At 40.7% G+C, this 17,492-nt stretch overlaps 1 protein-coding gene across 2 annotated transcripts in view; it reads right to left on the bottom strand.

Moving 5' to 3' along the window:
• Positions 1–17,492, bottom strand: part of LOC144537376 (uncharacterized) — a 101,674-nt gene that overhangs the window by 22,486 nt on the left and 61,696 nt on the right. For both annotated transcript variants that reach the window (XM_078281052.1, XM_078281053.1), the window contains 8 exons: positions 14,426–14,656; positions 14,085–14,315; positions 11,774–11,875; positions 11,397–11,473; positions 10,919–11,063; positions 9,357–9,594; positions 3,874–3,958; positions 1,211–1,313 (listed from right to left, as the gene is read on the bottom strand). In XM_078281052.1, the coding sequence (XP_078137178.1) occupies positions 1,211–1,313; positions 3,874–3,958; positions 9,357–9,594; positions 10,919–11,063; positions 11,397–11,473; positions 11,774–11,875; positions 14,085–14,315; positions 14,426–14,656 (1,212 nt within the window). The remainder of the gene's footprint in view (positions 1–1,210; positions 1,314–3,873; positions 3,959–9,356; positions 9,595–10,918; positions 11,064–11,396; positions 11,474–11,773; positions 11,876–14,084; positions 14,316–14,425; positions 14,657–17,492) is intronic.

Genomic DNA, 17,492 nt, shown 5'->3' with positions numbered 1-17,492 from the left:
GTATCCTGCTCTGCCTTTGAGACTTGACAGACCTGTGACTAACTCTGACATGTCCTGCAATATGGTTGATCAGAAATTGTACAACAGAGAAAAGAGGACCAGTCACACAGCGAAGGCAGAGATGAAAGGATTTTCAACAGAAATAGACGGAGAACTCTTCGCGAGCACTGGCTTGGCTACTGACTGACCAATCAACTGGCCTAAGTCAGTGTCTTTACTGGCCCTGGGCAATAACTATTGTCAAACCCCGGTGCACTAATGTTAAGAGAAAAAAGGAGAGCCGCGCTATGTGGGCTGCATTATTCACAAGGACAGAGTGAGAAAAAAAAAAAGAGTAAGGTAGAGGAAGAGCGAGTGAAAGAGACAGAAATGGAGAGAGAGGAGGACGTATGAAAGAAAGAGAAAACCGAGAACCCAAAGAGAAAAATAAAGAAACAAAGGGAGAAAGACAAGGGAGTGACTTTAAGAAGAATTTGAACAAAATGCAAAATCAAGATCCGAGAGAGCACCACTGTGCACGGAAGCTTAAGACGGAATTTAAAGATGTTGAATCTAAATGAACATCAGTTCCCCGTCCTGGCTCTACCTTTAATTATCCATTCTGTCTTTGTACAGCGGCGGCTCATCTCTGACAACCACTCTCCCCTGAGACACCCCCCCCCCCACACTCCTCCGCACCCAGCCAGAACATTAGGGAATATTACACCCAGGAATTAACGCTCCAAATCACCTTGCCAGGTTTAGGTCCCGCATACACCCCCTCCTTCTCTTGGACAAGATAATCCGGGCTCTAGCACCGGATATATGCCACTAATCATCAAAACGGTAAGGTGGGTGGGGGGGTGAGAATGCAGAGGAGGAAGGAGGTGAGGAAGACCTTGGAGGGCATTGGAGGAGAGGAGAGGAAACCTTAGTATTAGTATTCCTGTTTATGTACTACAGTAGACCTGGCTCAAACCCAACAAACCCTAAGTATAAAAAGAGTAAGGTCAGCTACAGAAATCATAAAGCTAACTGGCAGAAGGATTAGATGATCACATTTAAATGGTAAAATGTGGTAATAGTGGTACAATTGTTATAGCTTTCTGTGAGTACAGACAGTTTATCAATGGTTTTAGATGGAAAAACACCTGCTCCAAGCCAATTTAAACAAACACTTGGAATTATTCGCAGAGGCTGTGTCACTCAGGTCAGGTGTGTATTTATTTACCTGGTCCTGTGCATCTCGCTCGGCCTTGACTTTGTGATCGACAGCCTGCTGAAGATTCCTCTTGAGCTCTGCCACCTCCATCTCCAGCCTCACAGCCATTGACCTGCACACACAAACAACTATTGAACTTATCACTATACTAGAATACAGTTAATTAATAAAAACATCTGTCACTATATTTAAATCACTCCAATATCCTGGATGCATTTTTAATACTCATTTAAATATTTACACATTCATTATTAGTATAAACAATAAAAAATAAAAAAAACACACATCTGAAGTATTTCATTCCAATATTAAGTTTCTTGAAAATCCAGATCTGTGGGAGTGTTTAACGTAGGCCCAGGAAGTGTGAGTAGTGCGTGCGTGAGTGTGTGTGGCAGCCGAGCTAAGGGAATGTGAAGGGGATCAATATGAGGGGGTCTATTCCTGCCACGCAACTGTGCGTCTGTGTGTATGTGAGTCAGTTAGTGTCTGCAAGTGTGTGTGTGTGTGTGTGTGTGTGTGTGTGTGTGTGTGTGTGTGTGTGTGTGTGTGTACATGTGTGAGAGCGAGTTTGTGTGTGCCAGCTGCCCTGGCTACAGCGGGATCAATACGACAAATGATTACCATTTCCACAAACCTCCCTCCACAGCCTCGCTTCGGCCGCTCAGTGAGCCTCAACACCCCCACGAACCTCCTCCACACACACACACATACACACAAACCAAAACAAACCACCCTCCCACTCTTGACCCATATCTCTAAAAGCTCAAATAAAAATGAAAAATTGCAAGTTTATGAATAGTAATAAATATTTGGGCTTTCTACAAGTTAAAAAGTTTTGGGACAGTGAACTGAAGTTATGGATTTTACAGTTAAAACAAGAATGACTATGTAGGGAACGACCACAAAGTCAGCACTTAACCATTAGTTTTTATTGCCATTTGTGTTAAATTGACACATCCAAAAAATGAATGTTCAGTTCAATATCTACCCCTCTCCCTCTGTACACATGCATTTTTTCAGTTAATTATTTCGTCTAGTGACTGTCAAAAACAATTAAAAATTCACAAGTTAGTACTACATTCTACTTTTTTAAGGTTGCAACTATCAACTGTGCACAATGATTTTTTTCGGTTAATCGATTAATCACTTCATTTACAATACATCAGTGAAAACTGTCCATCACAGTTTCCCAGAACCCAAAGTGATATGTTTAAATTACATGTTTTACAAAACCCAAAAAGGTATTTCCATTTATGTTTAAAGAAAAGATTCACATTTGAGAAGCTGGTGAATTTTAGGCATTTTTACGCAACTAATTAAACAACTAATTTCAGCTCAAATTTAAGATAGTTTTTAAAAAAGCCTAAAAACTATTTTTTTATTTTTACTTGACAGTGGACAAAAGCTTAGTCTAAACAAAAAAAATAAATAAATAAAACTCAATATTCATCATAAAATTATATGAGAAAGTCAATCTTATCAGTTGTGAGGACATACCCAGCAAAAGCTTGCCAATTTCAATTAATTATCTTTTCAAATGATTAATAAAAGATTTAATATATACATTCTAAAATATATCATCCGAACACAGATTAATTGACTAAATGTTTCAGCAATTAACTTAAAAAGGATACTAATAGAGTAACTTAGTGGTAGTAAAAGCTGAAGCAGAACGGCAAAACAAAAAGAAAAAAAAATGCCTGATAGATTGGTCCATGGAGAGAACACATGATAGGATGAACAGAGAGAGAGAGAGAGAGAGAGAGAGAGAGAGAGAGAGAGAGAGAGAGAGAGAGAGGAAAGAAAAGAGAGAGAGGAGGCATCCTGTGGAGAAAGGAGGGGATTTCCCACAGCACAGATGGAAGCCATTAGTATGGTGTTGTTGCTTGAAAACCTTTCATGTCTTTGCAGTTATTAGATAATACTGGGTTAATAGTAAACAGCATGATTATGCAAATGGATATGATATGCAGACGCAGCGATTGTTTTACCATTCACTACCTAAAATTGGTTTAAATGTAATAAAATGTAATAATTCGAAATGTAACCTATAAAGTCTCCATGCCGAGTTTGAAATTGTCGGGTTGACAATGAAAATGTTCCATGGCTCAAACTTAACCGAGAAACTCCCTGAGACGGAGACCGTTGCTGTGAGGTCATGTCGAAGCCAAAGCCACAACCACAACTATGTGCGCACAAACAGACACACACAAACATACACACACACTCTACTGGCTGATACATGCTTGCTGATGTCATCACCACAGCTCTGGTGACACACAGGGGTCAACCAGGGGCCTCGCCTCTGAACTCTGAACTCCGCGACCTAACATCTGTCCCATCAATTAACATTTTGATATTTCTGTTATTCTGTTTGATTCACTCAGGAACAGAAAAATAAACACAACAGAATTTGAAGTTGGGATATCCAGCTCTTATATAATTAATATAGACCAAAAAAGTTAGGCCTTTTGCTTTGAAAGACTCTCTTAAACAATGTACGTATTTAGAGCTTAGGGCTGTTCTGTTCAACACATGTTCAGTTAAATGGCCTACTGTACGCCGCACGTAAAAAAGCTAAATGTTTTTGATTACTGAGCTTACACAGGGGACGATGGGAAATGGGATAAGAGGGGAAGCTTCTTTCCCTCTCTCCCTCTTTTCCTTCTTACCTTATTTTCCCCTCTGCTAGCTTTCCCTCATTCAGGCACCCCTCCATCCGCCTCGCCTCCCTTGCACGGGCTGCCAACTCCTCCACTGAGCAGGAGAGAGAGAGAGAGAGAGAGAGAGAGAGAGAGAGAGAGAGAGAGAGAGACAGAAACGTGTGAGATAAAGAGCAATGGTTCACTTCAGACATTGTTGGTTAGAGAGTAGGTCTAATTCAAATGGCATTTTCCAACTGAGATATTATATTCCCAGGTAGCTCTTGAGGCTGAGTACATTTACTCTTTGTAATGTATTTAAAGAAAGAAATATGTAAATGAGTACTTCAATTGCTCCAGCAGACCAAGGTTTATAGAATGATTTACAAAACATGCATACACAGACATGATAATTGATTCTCGTCAAGTTAATTTCAGCAAAGGTTGGAAAATATGAACTGTGAGCGACCTTCAAAGCAAAACCAACTCAGAATGCCTTTCAGAGGCACAGAAGGTAGAAGTGAAAGTATTGCACTGCTTGAACGGGGCAGCAGCCTCTTTTGTTGAGACAAAAGGAGCGCTCCCAGACTTTGTCAATAGATGGCACTCTTTACCTTGAGCAAGCCATCTGAGCTCATACTCCTGACTGCATCCCTTCAATCACATTCCCTTTTCAGCCGTCTCCTCCGTCTACGTGCAATAAAACGCCATTGTCCTACACTTAGTAGTTTAGCACATTAAGCGGATGCACAATAAACCACTAGTCAGGTTCCCTTTTCAGTTTGAATTTAAAATTTTGGATTTGTTTCTTTCCAACCCTCTTTTTTTTGTTCTGTGTGCTGTTTTGTGAGTCAATGTGTCTTCATAGCTCTTAAAACCTTTTCAATAAATTCAGTATTCATTGAAGTTAACATAAACTGTCAGTCATCGGTGGCCAAGGCTAGTGAATATTGAGGTGTGTGCGCTGAATATGTAGACGTGCATGCACTCCTGAATATGTGTCTGTGTGTGTCTGTGTGTGTGTGTGTGTGTGTGTGTGTGTGTGTGTGTGTGTGTGTGTGTGTGTGTGTGTTGGATATTTACAGGCTGGACCTTGACTTTGTGGGTGTGGATGTGTATTTGATCGTGTGAAATAGAAATAGAGAAATGTTTAGTGTATTGTTGTAATGCTTTTAGGGCCACGCACCACACTGTGATGGTAGTGGCAGGACAGAGTAGGGGGGAAGCTAAAACCAATACCAGAAAGGAGGAAACAGAGAAAAGAAAATCTACATTTAATAAAACTATGATTAATTTATGGCTTTGCAGCATCCAAACTGTTTAAACTAAAGCCCTAGGAAAATTGAAGCGGCAACAGGAATTACTAAATATTTAACGATGCACAAACATTTTTATTTGTGTGTGTGTGTGTGTGTGTGTGTGTGTGTGTGTGTGTGTGTGTGTGTGCGTGCGTGCGTGTGCGCATGTGCTCCCTACCTTGGCTATTTTACTGAATCTCAAGGTGAAAGTTTGCTATGAATCTCAATAATCAATAAAAGCAGAGATGTAAAAACCTGAGATGGGGATAAAATTCACATTCAAGGCATTAGTTTTGAGGTGACCTTAGTGACACCTCCCACCAGGGGAGACCACAGAGAGAGCAATTAGCTGCACAGACTGACCATTTACACAAACACTCCTATTTGCACCCAAACACACACAAGCAAAGGCGCACACACACACACGCACACACAGCTGAAACACACACAAGGAATTAAGTGAAAAGACAGACAGCTTTCTCTATAACTTAACATTTCTACAAATATAAAAAAGCTAGACACAAAAGTAGAAAAGCAGCACACATACACAGAAGTTTACTAGAAAAATAAATAAGAATATTGGAATATTTAGCTTAGTTTGATGACCAAATACAACCAACATTTTCCACATTAAACGAGGATCCGCAGAGGATTGTGGATTTCTCAACAATCAATTCTTCTTAATAGCTTTAGGTAGAACAATAGTCCATATTCGGATGCCTGGGGTCTTTTACAACTGACTTCATGAAGTTATGACATTAGTCCACAATCTAAGATCTTGGGTCTCTCACTTTCTTGACCCTTTTATACTGGCTTGGTATGACATTAGTTTATAATCTAACTCTCTCTCGAGCTCTCCCTCTCAATGCCTTCATACGAGCTTCAAAGCCCATCATACAGCATCAGCTTTATCATCACAGATCTGCGGTCAGATTATGCCGCTCTCACAGCTAACCTTTAACATGAGAGGGACGAAAACCCGGCTAACCCTGAATCAGTGGTTGTGGCTCGGCTGGGCCCTGCCTTGCCCTCATAAAAGCTTCATAAGGCTTCATAGGGGCTTCCTTTGGCTTTGTTGGGGGATTCGTAGCGGGCTAAGGTGCTCCCGAGAGGCGTCCCAAAGCCTCCCAAGACTCTCTCTCTTTCTGAAGTTTCATGGGCTTGCAACACTGCTTTTGGGTATAAGCCAAAAGGTACAGGCGCACAGCCGCACACCGTCATGCACACAAATACACCACAAGAAAAAAGAAAATTGTATGCACACCACCGTGAACACTCACACAGACAAAGAGTAACACACAAACACACACACACGTAGAATCTAAAACTCACACACATACACCCCAACACATTCCCCTCTTGCTCTCTCCTCTCTGCTTTATTTACAATCCTCTGGCAGCGGTACAAGGGCCCGGGGCTATAACACACGGCACCTAATGCTCAAACTGCCAGGTAATCTCATGTCTGACATCCCCCTTTGATAGAAACTGATCAATAGACTCTTGTAAAGGAGTCATTTTCTCTGATGTTTCTCTCCCTCTCTCTCTCTCTCTCTCTCTCTCTCTCTCTCTCTCTCCCTCTCTCTCTCTCTCTCTCTCTCTCTCCCCCCTCTCTCTCTCTCTCTCTCCCTCCTTTTATTAGCCATACATTTATAATTCATATTTCAGCAGGGCTGAGTTTGCTCTGAGACAAGGGGGGGGGAAGTGGGGGGCTTCTTTGTGTAATAAAGAACAATGGTGGTGAAATGATGAGGAGAAATGCCAGTGTTTGCTGCTGGTTCCGGTGAACAACAGTTTTGGGGATCGATAGAGTGTGAAATGGGATTATAGCTAGTAATAGAGGTGAATTGGAGGAGAGAGGCCTGTGCACGTGTGCGTCCAGGGATCCAGATTGGATAGCAGCACACACACATGCACACTTGTGCGCACACAAACATGCACACAATAATGATTTCATCATCTTTAGGCAGATGTACATCAGCAGCACAGAGGGGCGGTAATATCACATTTCTGTTTTTGTGGAAATGTGGAAATATGGATATTGTGTTTTTGTTTATGCTGTTATTTCATTTGTTGTCACACAGCATCACATTTATTTCACATTATGGCCAACCTTACAACATCTTATTTAAGATGTAAGATGACACTATCAGCCATATTTGAACATTTTAAACATCCATCCCTGCTTGAATTTCACAGGTAAGTGCTAAAAAAAACAGCCATTTAGAATAAACCACATACAGTTTCCTATGAATCCCATTAGTAACACAGTCTTCGCCTAGTCCACCTTTCTATTTGTTGGCTCTATAAGTGTCTTAGAGTTTCAGAAAGCATGCCACAAATCAGTTCTCAATTCAGTTCAATTTACCCATATATACTGTAAGTGCTACATCGCCTACATAAATATATGTACAGAACACACACTGGCATTCTCTTAGCACCATGTGTAGTTTTTTAAGTGTTGTGTGATGTACTCTCTAGACTCACTATTTTGTAAGAAACAGAATATCTACTGAAGTAAGAAAATAAATGCTGTCAAAGAGTGACAGTAAATTTGACACATACAGTCATATGCCAGGTTTAAGAACTTTTTTCTCTCCTTTTTAATCACCCACTTCTTTCCCGTCTCTCCTGCCACAGTCTGATTAAATCCAGCTGCCTTCAGCTGCTTCAATCTCATCCATATGACATGTCCCCGACTCATCCTCCTATCCTTTCTTTCCGCCTTAGACATTCCCTCGACCTAGAGAACTTTTAATATAATATACATATAACTACTAATTATGTGTGCGCCCAGTTAACTGCAGGATTCATGTAACATGTTACCCGTCTCACAGCGCCAAACAACTTTACAAGTAAAAATGCTTTGATAGACCATAAAAATTGTCAATTCCATAATCATTTAAACATCAGCTGTAAAAATGATACTCTGTAATTTTATAGACCGACAAAAGAAGAGAGACACATAACAGGACATCCATTTAACAGAACATAAAGTAATGAAATAAAGTAATAGTCTAAAATATGTGGTTTTGATGGAAGTTTACTGTGGTCTACTCCTGTTTTTGTTTTGTTTTTTACTGTAGAGTATACCTCTTTGTGTTTGTCCATATTGTTCCAACAATCTGCATTCTAACCTGTTCATTTTCACAATTCACTCCACCCTAGACCAGATCTACTGTTATCAAACAACAACAAGAGCTCATCTCCACTCAAGGAAAGGTTTTCATATTACAGAAAGAACCTCGACAAGGGCTTCATGTTAATAAAAAGGCCTTTTGTTCACGCCAGTAATTTCTCAAGCTGACTCCTAACCCAGTCTATTCAGGCTACTGCTATATCCAGGTAAACAATGCCTCCTTTGTTATAATAATGCTCTTTATTCTTCTTAAGTCATTACAATAGGCTCTACATTGCTGGATTGTGTTTGCTGAAGGTAAAAGCGAAATAATATGTGGTTTTGTGTGGAGCGTAGAGTTGAGGGAATGCGTTTTGATCACAGACAAAGGCCAAGCTACACAGCGTTGTCCTTCTGTCTCTATCTTGTTAATGAGCAGTGTTCACCGAGCAAGCCAGCCACTGTCTGCCACAGATAGACCTCAGATTCATCTCTCTGCGGACAATAGGTGGATGTGTGTGTATGTGTATTTGTACCTCGGAGAGCAAGTGTGTATGTGCTAATTAAAGCAGTGGGAGTTGGGAGAAATGGCTGTGTGTGTATGTGAGGTGTTTGCCTGGCATGACCATAGATGTGTACGTTAATTCTTAATGAGACATTTCTGTGCTCACTGAGACCCAGACATCACCATTCCTGCACTGACACTACTACAAAGGCCAGCATCAGGCGTGCACACACACACACACACACACACACACACACACACACACACACAAAGCTAGCAACCGAATCACCACATTGATGTACTACTGCTGGCATTTGAGCTAACTGATTGAGCTAACAGCAATGTTGCTGGTTCAAAATAAAAGGCAGGGCACACTGTAAAGCTCCTCCAGCATCCTATATGCTTCTGATGGGCTTTTCTTTTTTGCTTGGGCACCACTTGCTTAACTGTGCAGGTGTGAAAGCTGCACTGGTCACTAATCACATGTGGTTTCATTTAAAAAATAAATTATTTAGTATATGGTATGGTTTATGTATGCGTTTGATGGATAAATGGACAAATGAAATGAGTATGATGTATTGACTGATTGCTACCTGTGACTTGCAGCTGGCAGCGTAGCTCCTCCAGCTCTTGGCTCAACTGCCTGACGCGAGTGCTCAGACTCTGTTTCTCTCTGATGGCACTCCTGATCTTCTCCTCCTCCCTCAGTAACTCTTCCTGAAGTCTCTGGACCTCTCCTCTCTGTGTATCCACCTCACTGCTCTTTCTCGCTGCCTCTCGTCTGGCCTCCTTCAGCTCCTCCTCTGACTGTCTGAAAAGTGCCACATGTACCTGCAGCAGAAGTAAGGGCCAAGAGGAATAGTGAATGAGTGACTGCGTGTTCTTGCGCAGATCAAGCATCTTGCTAGATTGTGTCTAGAATGCACTTCACACTTGGCATAAAAAACCTTTGCTTTTATCCATGGAAGACCTTGACTGAAACTATAAAATAAAAAAAATACATATTTGTCTTGGTCACACAGCTAGAAAAACAAAGGCGGTGGATATTTGGTAGCTCGCCTCAGATGCAAATTTCTAAATCTTGTCCGAGCAGTTTGGCATAGGCAAATCAGTTGTGTTAAGGGGTTTGGAAGGCATACAGTAGCCAACGCTGCATATTGCAAAGTTAACTGAAAGTCCTTTACAGAAATTATAGATGGATTTATGTTCACCTATAAAATGTTTTATGGTATGTAGACACATGTGCCTGAGTTTACACAGATAAAAATCTACATTGGCAAATAAAATACATTAGGTTAGCCGCCATTGGCTGGTTGCTGAAATAAGCCTACTTCATTACTACACACTGTACATTTGCTACCACTTGACAACTTTACTGCTAATTTCTTCTCTGCCCCATTATCCAACACTTGTCTGCTCTGAGTGCATGCACTGTCAATCTCTGTCTCGCTGAGCTATTTGTTAAAGGACATATATACATATGTCTTTGTAGGACACAGACTCATTATGTCATATTCCACAGGGAGTTGGCTGGATAAATGGACAAGACCTGACTGCATGAAGAGAATAGACTACAGTTGCTTGTGTGTATGTGTGTGTGTGTGTGTGTGCGTGTGTGTGTGCGTGCATATGATCTTGGTAAGCATGACATCACTTGTCTATCACTTGTATGTGCCAGAGGACGCACAAATTAATGTGTAAAATGAAATGTTCCCACTTGCACCTACAGATAAGGCTGCACACACACACACACAAAAGATTTGACTATGACTGCCAGCAATGTTGGCACTCTGCCAGGCTACAGTCACCACTTTGAGTAATTTAAATATTTATGTCCCATTGAGCTCTTAATTGGAGTCAATTTCACCAGCCTTGGCACGTTTGGTGCTTTAATTAATGGCGAGGCAATTTGTTTATGCCAGGCAATCACGGGACAATCACATGAGTGGCGGGTGTGTGGTGCCACTGGAGGTGGGTTGAGTACTCCTCTTTGGGAATCTCCAGCTCATGTTCTTAGCCTGACATATACATAGTCAACATTTTAGGACAGTGGATGAGGCATCTTTATTTAAAAGTAGAGAGGAAAAAAGAGTCAAAATAACATGGCTATCTCTAAATTAGAGGACAGGTCAGCAGATACACATTACTTTAATACCTTTTGGGTGTCAGCCAGCTCAAGCTCTAAGCGTGTAACTTCCTTTTTCAGACGTATCACTTCCTGTTCCAGCTGGCTGCGATTGCTCATGTGTGTATGGTGGGACGTAAGAAGACTTTGCTTCAGACCCACTTTTTCCTGGGCTCTATAGGAAACAGAGCAAAGAGTGACTGACCTGTCTGAACTGCTGTGTAAGGAATGCAGAGTACCAATGAACATGGCGAACAAAATATCTTCAACAAGAAAAAATTAAACCAGATAACCGATTAGCTAAATTAAAAGAAAATGATTTGACTAGATTATGTTAAATTGTCCATGTGACATATAGTGTGCTACTGAGTGCCATTTGGCAAGCAGACTGTAAAGAGAATGAGAGGGGGGGGAGGCGGAGGCAGATGGGAAGGGTATGAGAGGAGAGACAAGGACAGGAACCGGGATCAGCAGAGGAGAATGAGAGTTTTATAGACTCAGTTATTACTGTCTCTCCAGCTCTGACTTCATCTGAAGAATAGCCTTTTCACACTCTGCAAGGTGCTCAACCTGCTCTGTGCAGCGCTGAAACACACACACACACACACACAAATGGAGGTGTAAATGGAATGTAGCTTCATTTAATGTCAATGTAAATCTGAAACTAACATGTACATATGTCTAACTCTGTATTCATATGTATCTGAATAAGGGAGATACAAGAGATAGCTGTTATATTGGAAAACAACTAGAATGTAAACACATTTAATCTCCCAATTCTTATCTCTAAGTACCCAATATATTCTATTGGTTTAGTGCGATGATAATATGCACATCTGTAATGTGTAACCTTAATGTGTAGAACGTTACAATGTATGACCTTACCTTATGTAGCTGCTGTTTGTGTCTTAGCAGGCTGATGTACTCCTCATCAGAATGAGAATGACTCTGTTGAAACAGCCGTAGGTCACACTCCAACGTCAGTTTCTATGAGTAGAGAGAGCAAGTGAAATCGGTAGAGAGAAAGAAGAAACATAGTTTATATTTCAAAGAACTAACATGTGTAACTTGCTTTTTGGTAGGCTTTGTTCTTTATCTGGATCCCCGTTAGCTTCCACAAAGTGGTCGCTATTCTTTCTTCTTCAAAATGAGCCAAATGTAAGAATCAGAAAGTAAGTCGAACGTCTCACAACAAAAAAAAAAAAAACAATGATAGCCTAAAATGGAAAACAAAAAAGAATTTGTCACAAATAAACAGCAAAATAATGAAATTATTATAAAAAATAATAATAATAAAAACAATCCAAAAGATTCCAAAACAGCCGGGTGATTTTACTCAATCATACACTAAAAATGTGACCAACAAAATGCAAACAACTGATCTAAAAAAGAAACAAAAATGACTGTTATAAAAGCAAAAATAGAAAAGGGTGCATTTGTAATGAATTGCATTTCAACAGACTACATGCATTTTGGTTTGCTATTAAAGAAAATCACACTGATGTGCAACTAAGGAAGCACATCATTATGTATTACACTCATTTGTGAATTGATGTGTTGCATCGCAGAACGCAGAGACACATGGCCTTGATGTTCTAAGCACAGTTGACAAACTCCAACACAGCTAGCATAACATTAACAAGTTATTTTAACAAGTGAGAAACTACAGTAGGCAACGGGTACCTGAAGATGTTAGGAATGTTCTTGTAATTGCAAAGGAATATCTCCTTGGGGGGAAAAAAGACCTTGTAGCTCATTGTGTTTTCTAAATGTATCACTACCCTCAATCTCAGTCTATTAACTGCTGCCGTTTATATAGACAAATTATACAACTAATTCAAAAGTAGACATCTTTGTAGGAAAGGAGAGAAATTCAACTTGTCTTATAGTATTCATCTTTACGTAATAGTGAACTATTCCCTGGTCAGAATACAAATGAATAGAGATAGCATTAAGATACTATACTGTGTAAGTAACGGTTCTTTTTCCATCTGTACTTAAACAGGAAATGCTTTAACTTGTACATTGGTTTAATATAATTTTTTTTCAATTTAGATTTTCCTTGTAAACAGGGAATGAAGACATTAGTGATTTTAGGGTTAGCTGAGCCTAACAGTGGCACGAGGTAGAGAATTAGCCGGATGTGAAGCTCCATAAGAACTCCTAACCTCTTGATAGGCGCCTCACAATCAAAGTCATTAGCCAGTGTAATAAAGGGCCTGAGATACAGCCATTCTTCAACAGCCTAACTCTTTTATAACCAACAGATTAAAGTTGATTGGATTAAAATGACATTCTGCCCGTCTGACCTTGGCGGCAGCAGTTAAGTTCATCCAAATTAAATTTCTCCGTAATAAAGATGATTCATTTGTTGCCTGACGTAGTAAATATAAAACAGAAAGAAAAAGGAGACAAGATTAAGTGACACACGCCAGTGCACGCATGCACACTTGTACACACGCATACACATTAGTGCAAAGAAAAATGCACACAAAGGCCCATGCGTGCCCTCACACAAGATTGATGGAGCTGGCATCACTCGGGAGCACAGGCAAGAACACAGAGACACCAATGTGACTTAACCTGAACACTGGTTCACGCAATGCAAATCCTATCGTTGCGAACTTAGATGAGGTCCCATGAAAACTGCATCCTTAAAGAACACATACAACCACAATGAAGATTGAAGCAATATTGTGGCTACTGGTCTGCTCATGTCATCTGCCTCTGTTTCCACTGATTATATGGAATTATTAGAAGCAATGAAAAACAGTTTTCAGGTGTTTTAAATGTTGTAGTAAAAGGAATATTCCAAAATCACGAGTGACAAAAGAGAGCTCTTGTGAACTAGAATTCCCACCTTGTGGTAGTATGCCTCCGCCAACCAGTCAAGTTGCAGTTTACATCCATTTCTGTCCAGACTCATACAATGTATCGACGACTTTGAAGGAAGTCAATAAAAAGGTATTTGGCGAAAATGGAAGTTATCACTATAGTGACATGTATGATTCCAGGACGGACAACCCAAAAACATAATTCCTCCGGTCGCTAGCACGGAGGCATAAAAAAAGATATGACTGATACAAACAAATCTCCACAAACTGAGTGCTGTATGTGTCTGGATTTTTTAGGTCTATGTTTTTGCTGTGTCTACATATTACTAATACTACTGTAATGTGAAAGTGTGCATCCTGACCTGCTGTTTGAGTGTGTCTGCCTGCTCCTGCAGGGATCCTAGCAGGCATTGAAGATAGTCTGTTTTTTGTTGACTCTCCCTCAGTAGATTCTGATTGGCCTGGAGCTCATCCGCCAACTGGTCAAGAGTCTCCTGTGAGTTCTCCCACTGGCCAACCTTTTCCTTGTACCGCTGCTCCATCTCAGCTAGCTCTTCCTTCACTGTATGAGTTGCCAATTGGGACTCTCTTACCTGCCAATTAAACATAGTGAATAAGCCAATGGCAGAAATCTCTTCATAGACGCAGAGCTTGCTAAATGTAATGACGGTAATTTACTGTATTAATGTACACTGTGATCTACCTGTTGCTGTGAATACTTTAGTTCCTCTTCCAAAAGCTCCACCTGCCCCTGCACCCTATGTACCTTCTCCATTGCTGCTGTGTACTTTTGTCTAAAAATGGCTACTGTTTCTTTCTGCTGCTGGGCTTGTAAACTGGCATCGTTCAGCTCCTCTGTGGCTCCTTTCAGCTGCTGATGAAGAAGTTCCATCTCAACCTCCTGCCTCTTTAGCTTCCCTTCAAATGTCTCAACCTGAAAGCAAACACAGGGAAATGAAGCACAAATATTGATGAGAATAAAGCATTGCTCTTTATTTAAGCGGAACAGCTGTAGCCCGAAGGCTCGGTACAGTGACGGAAACACGGTTACATTTAAAAGGAGAGTAGCATTTTGACTCCCCTCATGCATAGGTGCTCTTGAGAAGATTTACAGAACAGCTGTCAAGTGTGGAGAGTTACTGACCGAATGTGTTGCAAGTATCTGATGAATAAAGCAGTATGGCGCCTTAATGTTTGCACAAATAAAAAATAAACTTCATCATAATGCTAAGAAATCAAACAGTGAAAGAGGATACTTCATTGTGACTAAATGTGCCTGTAAATAAGAAAAAACAGACACATATTCTAGTTTGTCTTACATGGTGCAATATAATGTGCTGCTCTACAGTCACCTCGCTCATAATGAAAGGGGAACCCAGGAAGTGAAACCAGGCTTAATCCTGGTGTTACACAAGGAATCCTACCATAGCTCACCTTTCAAGGGAAGAGGTTGAGAAAGTTAAACCCGCTCTAACACTCATCTTGAGTTCATCCACGTTAATCCTGCTGTAATCTGGATCAGAACATGAGGGTTTACGACTAATGACAGCCAACTAGTTAGATTTCAGTGGTTCACCGCAGCTTGGTTTAACCAGGGATTAGCTGGGCCCATCTAGGACTAACACTGGGTGGAAGGCAGCATGACTGTGTAGAAAACTTGCTAATGCAAAGGAAAGAGACACAAACCAGAGGAACTTTTATTCTCTACGTTAGAGTCAAAAAGCTGTGTAGGTGTATGTATGTATGTATATGTGTGTGTGTGTGTGTGTGTGTGTGTGTGTGTGTGTGTGTGTGTGTGTGTGTGTGTGTGTGTGTGTGTGTGTGTGTGTGTGTGTGTGTGTGTGTGTGTGTGTGTGTGTGTGTGTATGTGTGTGCATATGTGTGTGTACTGTTTAAAACCATTGACTCAACCCATGTACACTTAACTTTATTAAGTGTGTGATGGTGAATGTTTTACCCAAGGAAAGTAAGTTTAAAAGTCACACTATGAAACAGACACACACACACAATATATATAAAGTGAGGTGTCATATGCCAACTTTACCTGTTATAGCTGTGTATGTTTCTTGCTCTCTGTCATAGTGTTTCTTTCCCTTTAATGTATCCACTACCCTACAGTCTAAACAGTAATGGTGGATTCAGCATTTCATTCTGTCGCTGGATCAAAGGCCTTATAACAAGGCTTAATGGGAACACCATGGCTTTCTTGTGACCATAATCAGGAGCTTGTGCTTTGTGGAAACAAACAGCCCTCATTAAATGTGATCCTTCATTTGGACGGCGGAGTATTCATGGCTGGCACATGACTACCCAAGATGACCCTTGGCTGATAATAACTTTGTTCTCCTCTTCTTCCTTTTTTTGTTGAATCTCTCAGTCTGTCTTTCCCTCTCTTTATTCATGTTTGGGTCCAATTGGATGTGAGAGGTTGACAAACAGAGGGGTCATCTTGTCTTGTTTGGTAATTCGGATGATGTAGATGGGGATATATGGAAGTTGACTGCAAAATAAAGCTTGTCTGCTGTAAACGGGTCAGTTTGTTGTTCTTGGAAAAAGACTGACTACTTGATTGTCTACTGTGATTTAAATCACTCGCACTCAGACGCATAATTGCATCCGATTTTTCTTTTTAATGTTGTTTACTGGATTAACACCATACACAGATTTTTTTATTTTGTTGCTGTAGATTCATGGCTCAACTGACTGACAACTGAACAACCAAAAGACTGTCCTTCTCTTTGGCTATGTGCTGCTGCTGACTTAAACCGTCCTTGGATTGTCGATCCTTCAGCCTGCTCGGTATTTGGCTGAGCTCAGAGTTGTTCTGCTTCAATCGGCTGTGAAGCAGGACACACTGGCTCCAGCGTTCCGCATCAATCTGGTGAGCCTGTTTCACAGCTTCCAGGTCAGAGTTCAACTGATCTACTGACCTGTTGTCTTCTGACCTTGTGTTTCAAGTGTCTAACCTCACCCTCCAGTGTTACCACCTGAGCAAGAAGAATGAGAAAGAGAGGAAAAGGACGGGAATGGAGTAACTTTATGGAGGCATACAAAGCACACACAGACAGACAGAAAAGACAATGAGGGGGCGGCAGTAGCCTAAAAGTGAGGGAATCAGGCTTAAGTCAGAGAGCTTCCCAGTTTAGTCTCAGGACCAGTTGGGAAAATGTAGTCACGGCAGACATGAATGAGTAATGATTCCCCTTTCCTTAGCTCTGACTTTCGAGGAGCCTTTGAGCAAAGTGCTACTGTTTCCACTGCTCTAATTGAGCTGCTCAGTAGCAAACTGTAGAAAACAGTTGCTGGTTTGGGCACTTCCCTTGAGTGGTTGTGTGCAACTCTGTGGGTGTGAAACAGTTCAGTGTTGGAAAAAATAAAAACACAGGGGTGCTCACTCAACCTAGCCTCAGCATATGAAAGGAAAAAAACAAAAAAAAGACAGGTTTGAAACCCTTGTATTACTACCTACAATTGAATATAAGCCCTGAGACAAATTTAAAACTCCCAAAAATGGAAACAAATCTGAAAAATCCTATTCTCTCATGGAACACAGTTGGAAGATGCTAAATTAGCAAAGGGACAGGCATGTTCGCTTATAAATTGTACTGTAAGCTAAATCTGCCAAAATTGCAATATTGTAACCTGAATATATACTCAATAATCAGAGAACAGTTAGAGAAATACAGTCGGAAAAGCCCCAAAAAGAAGATGTATAGATATAAATGGTAGGAAAAGTGCAAATCAACATGCAGACACAAACAAGCCACCAT

Source organism: Sander vitreus, chromosome 22, assembly GCF_031162955.1.
Source record: "Sander vitreus isolate 19-12246 chromosome 22, sanVit1, whole genome shotgun sequence".
Taxonomy (NCBI): Eukaryota; Metazoa; Chordata; class Actinopteri; order Perciformes; family Percidae; genus Sander; species Sander vitreus.
This window is presented reverse-complemented; position numbering and strand designations above follow the sequence as displayed.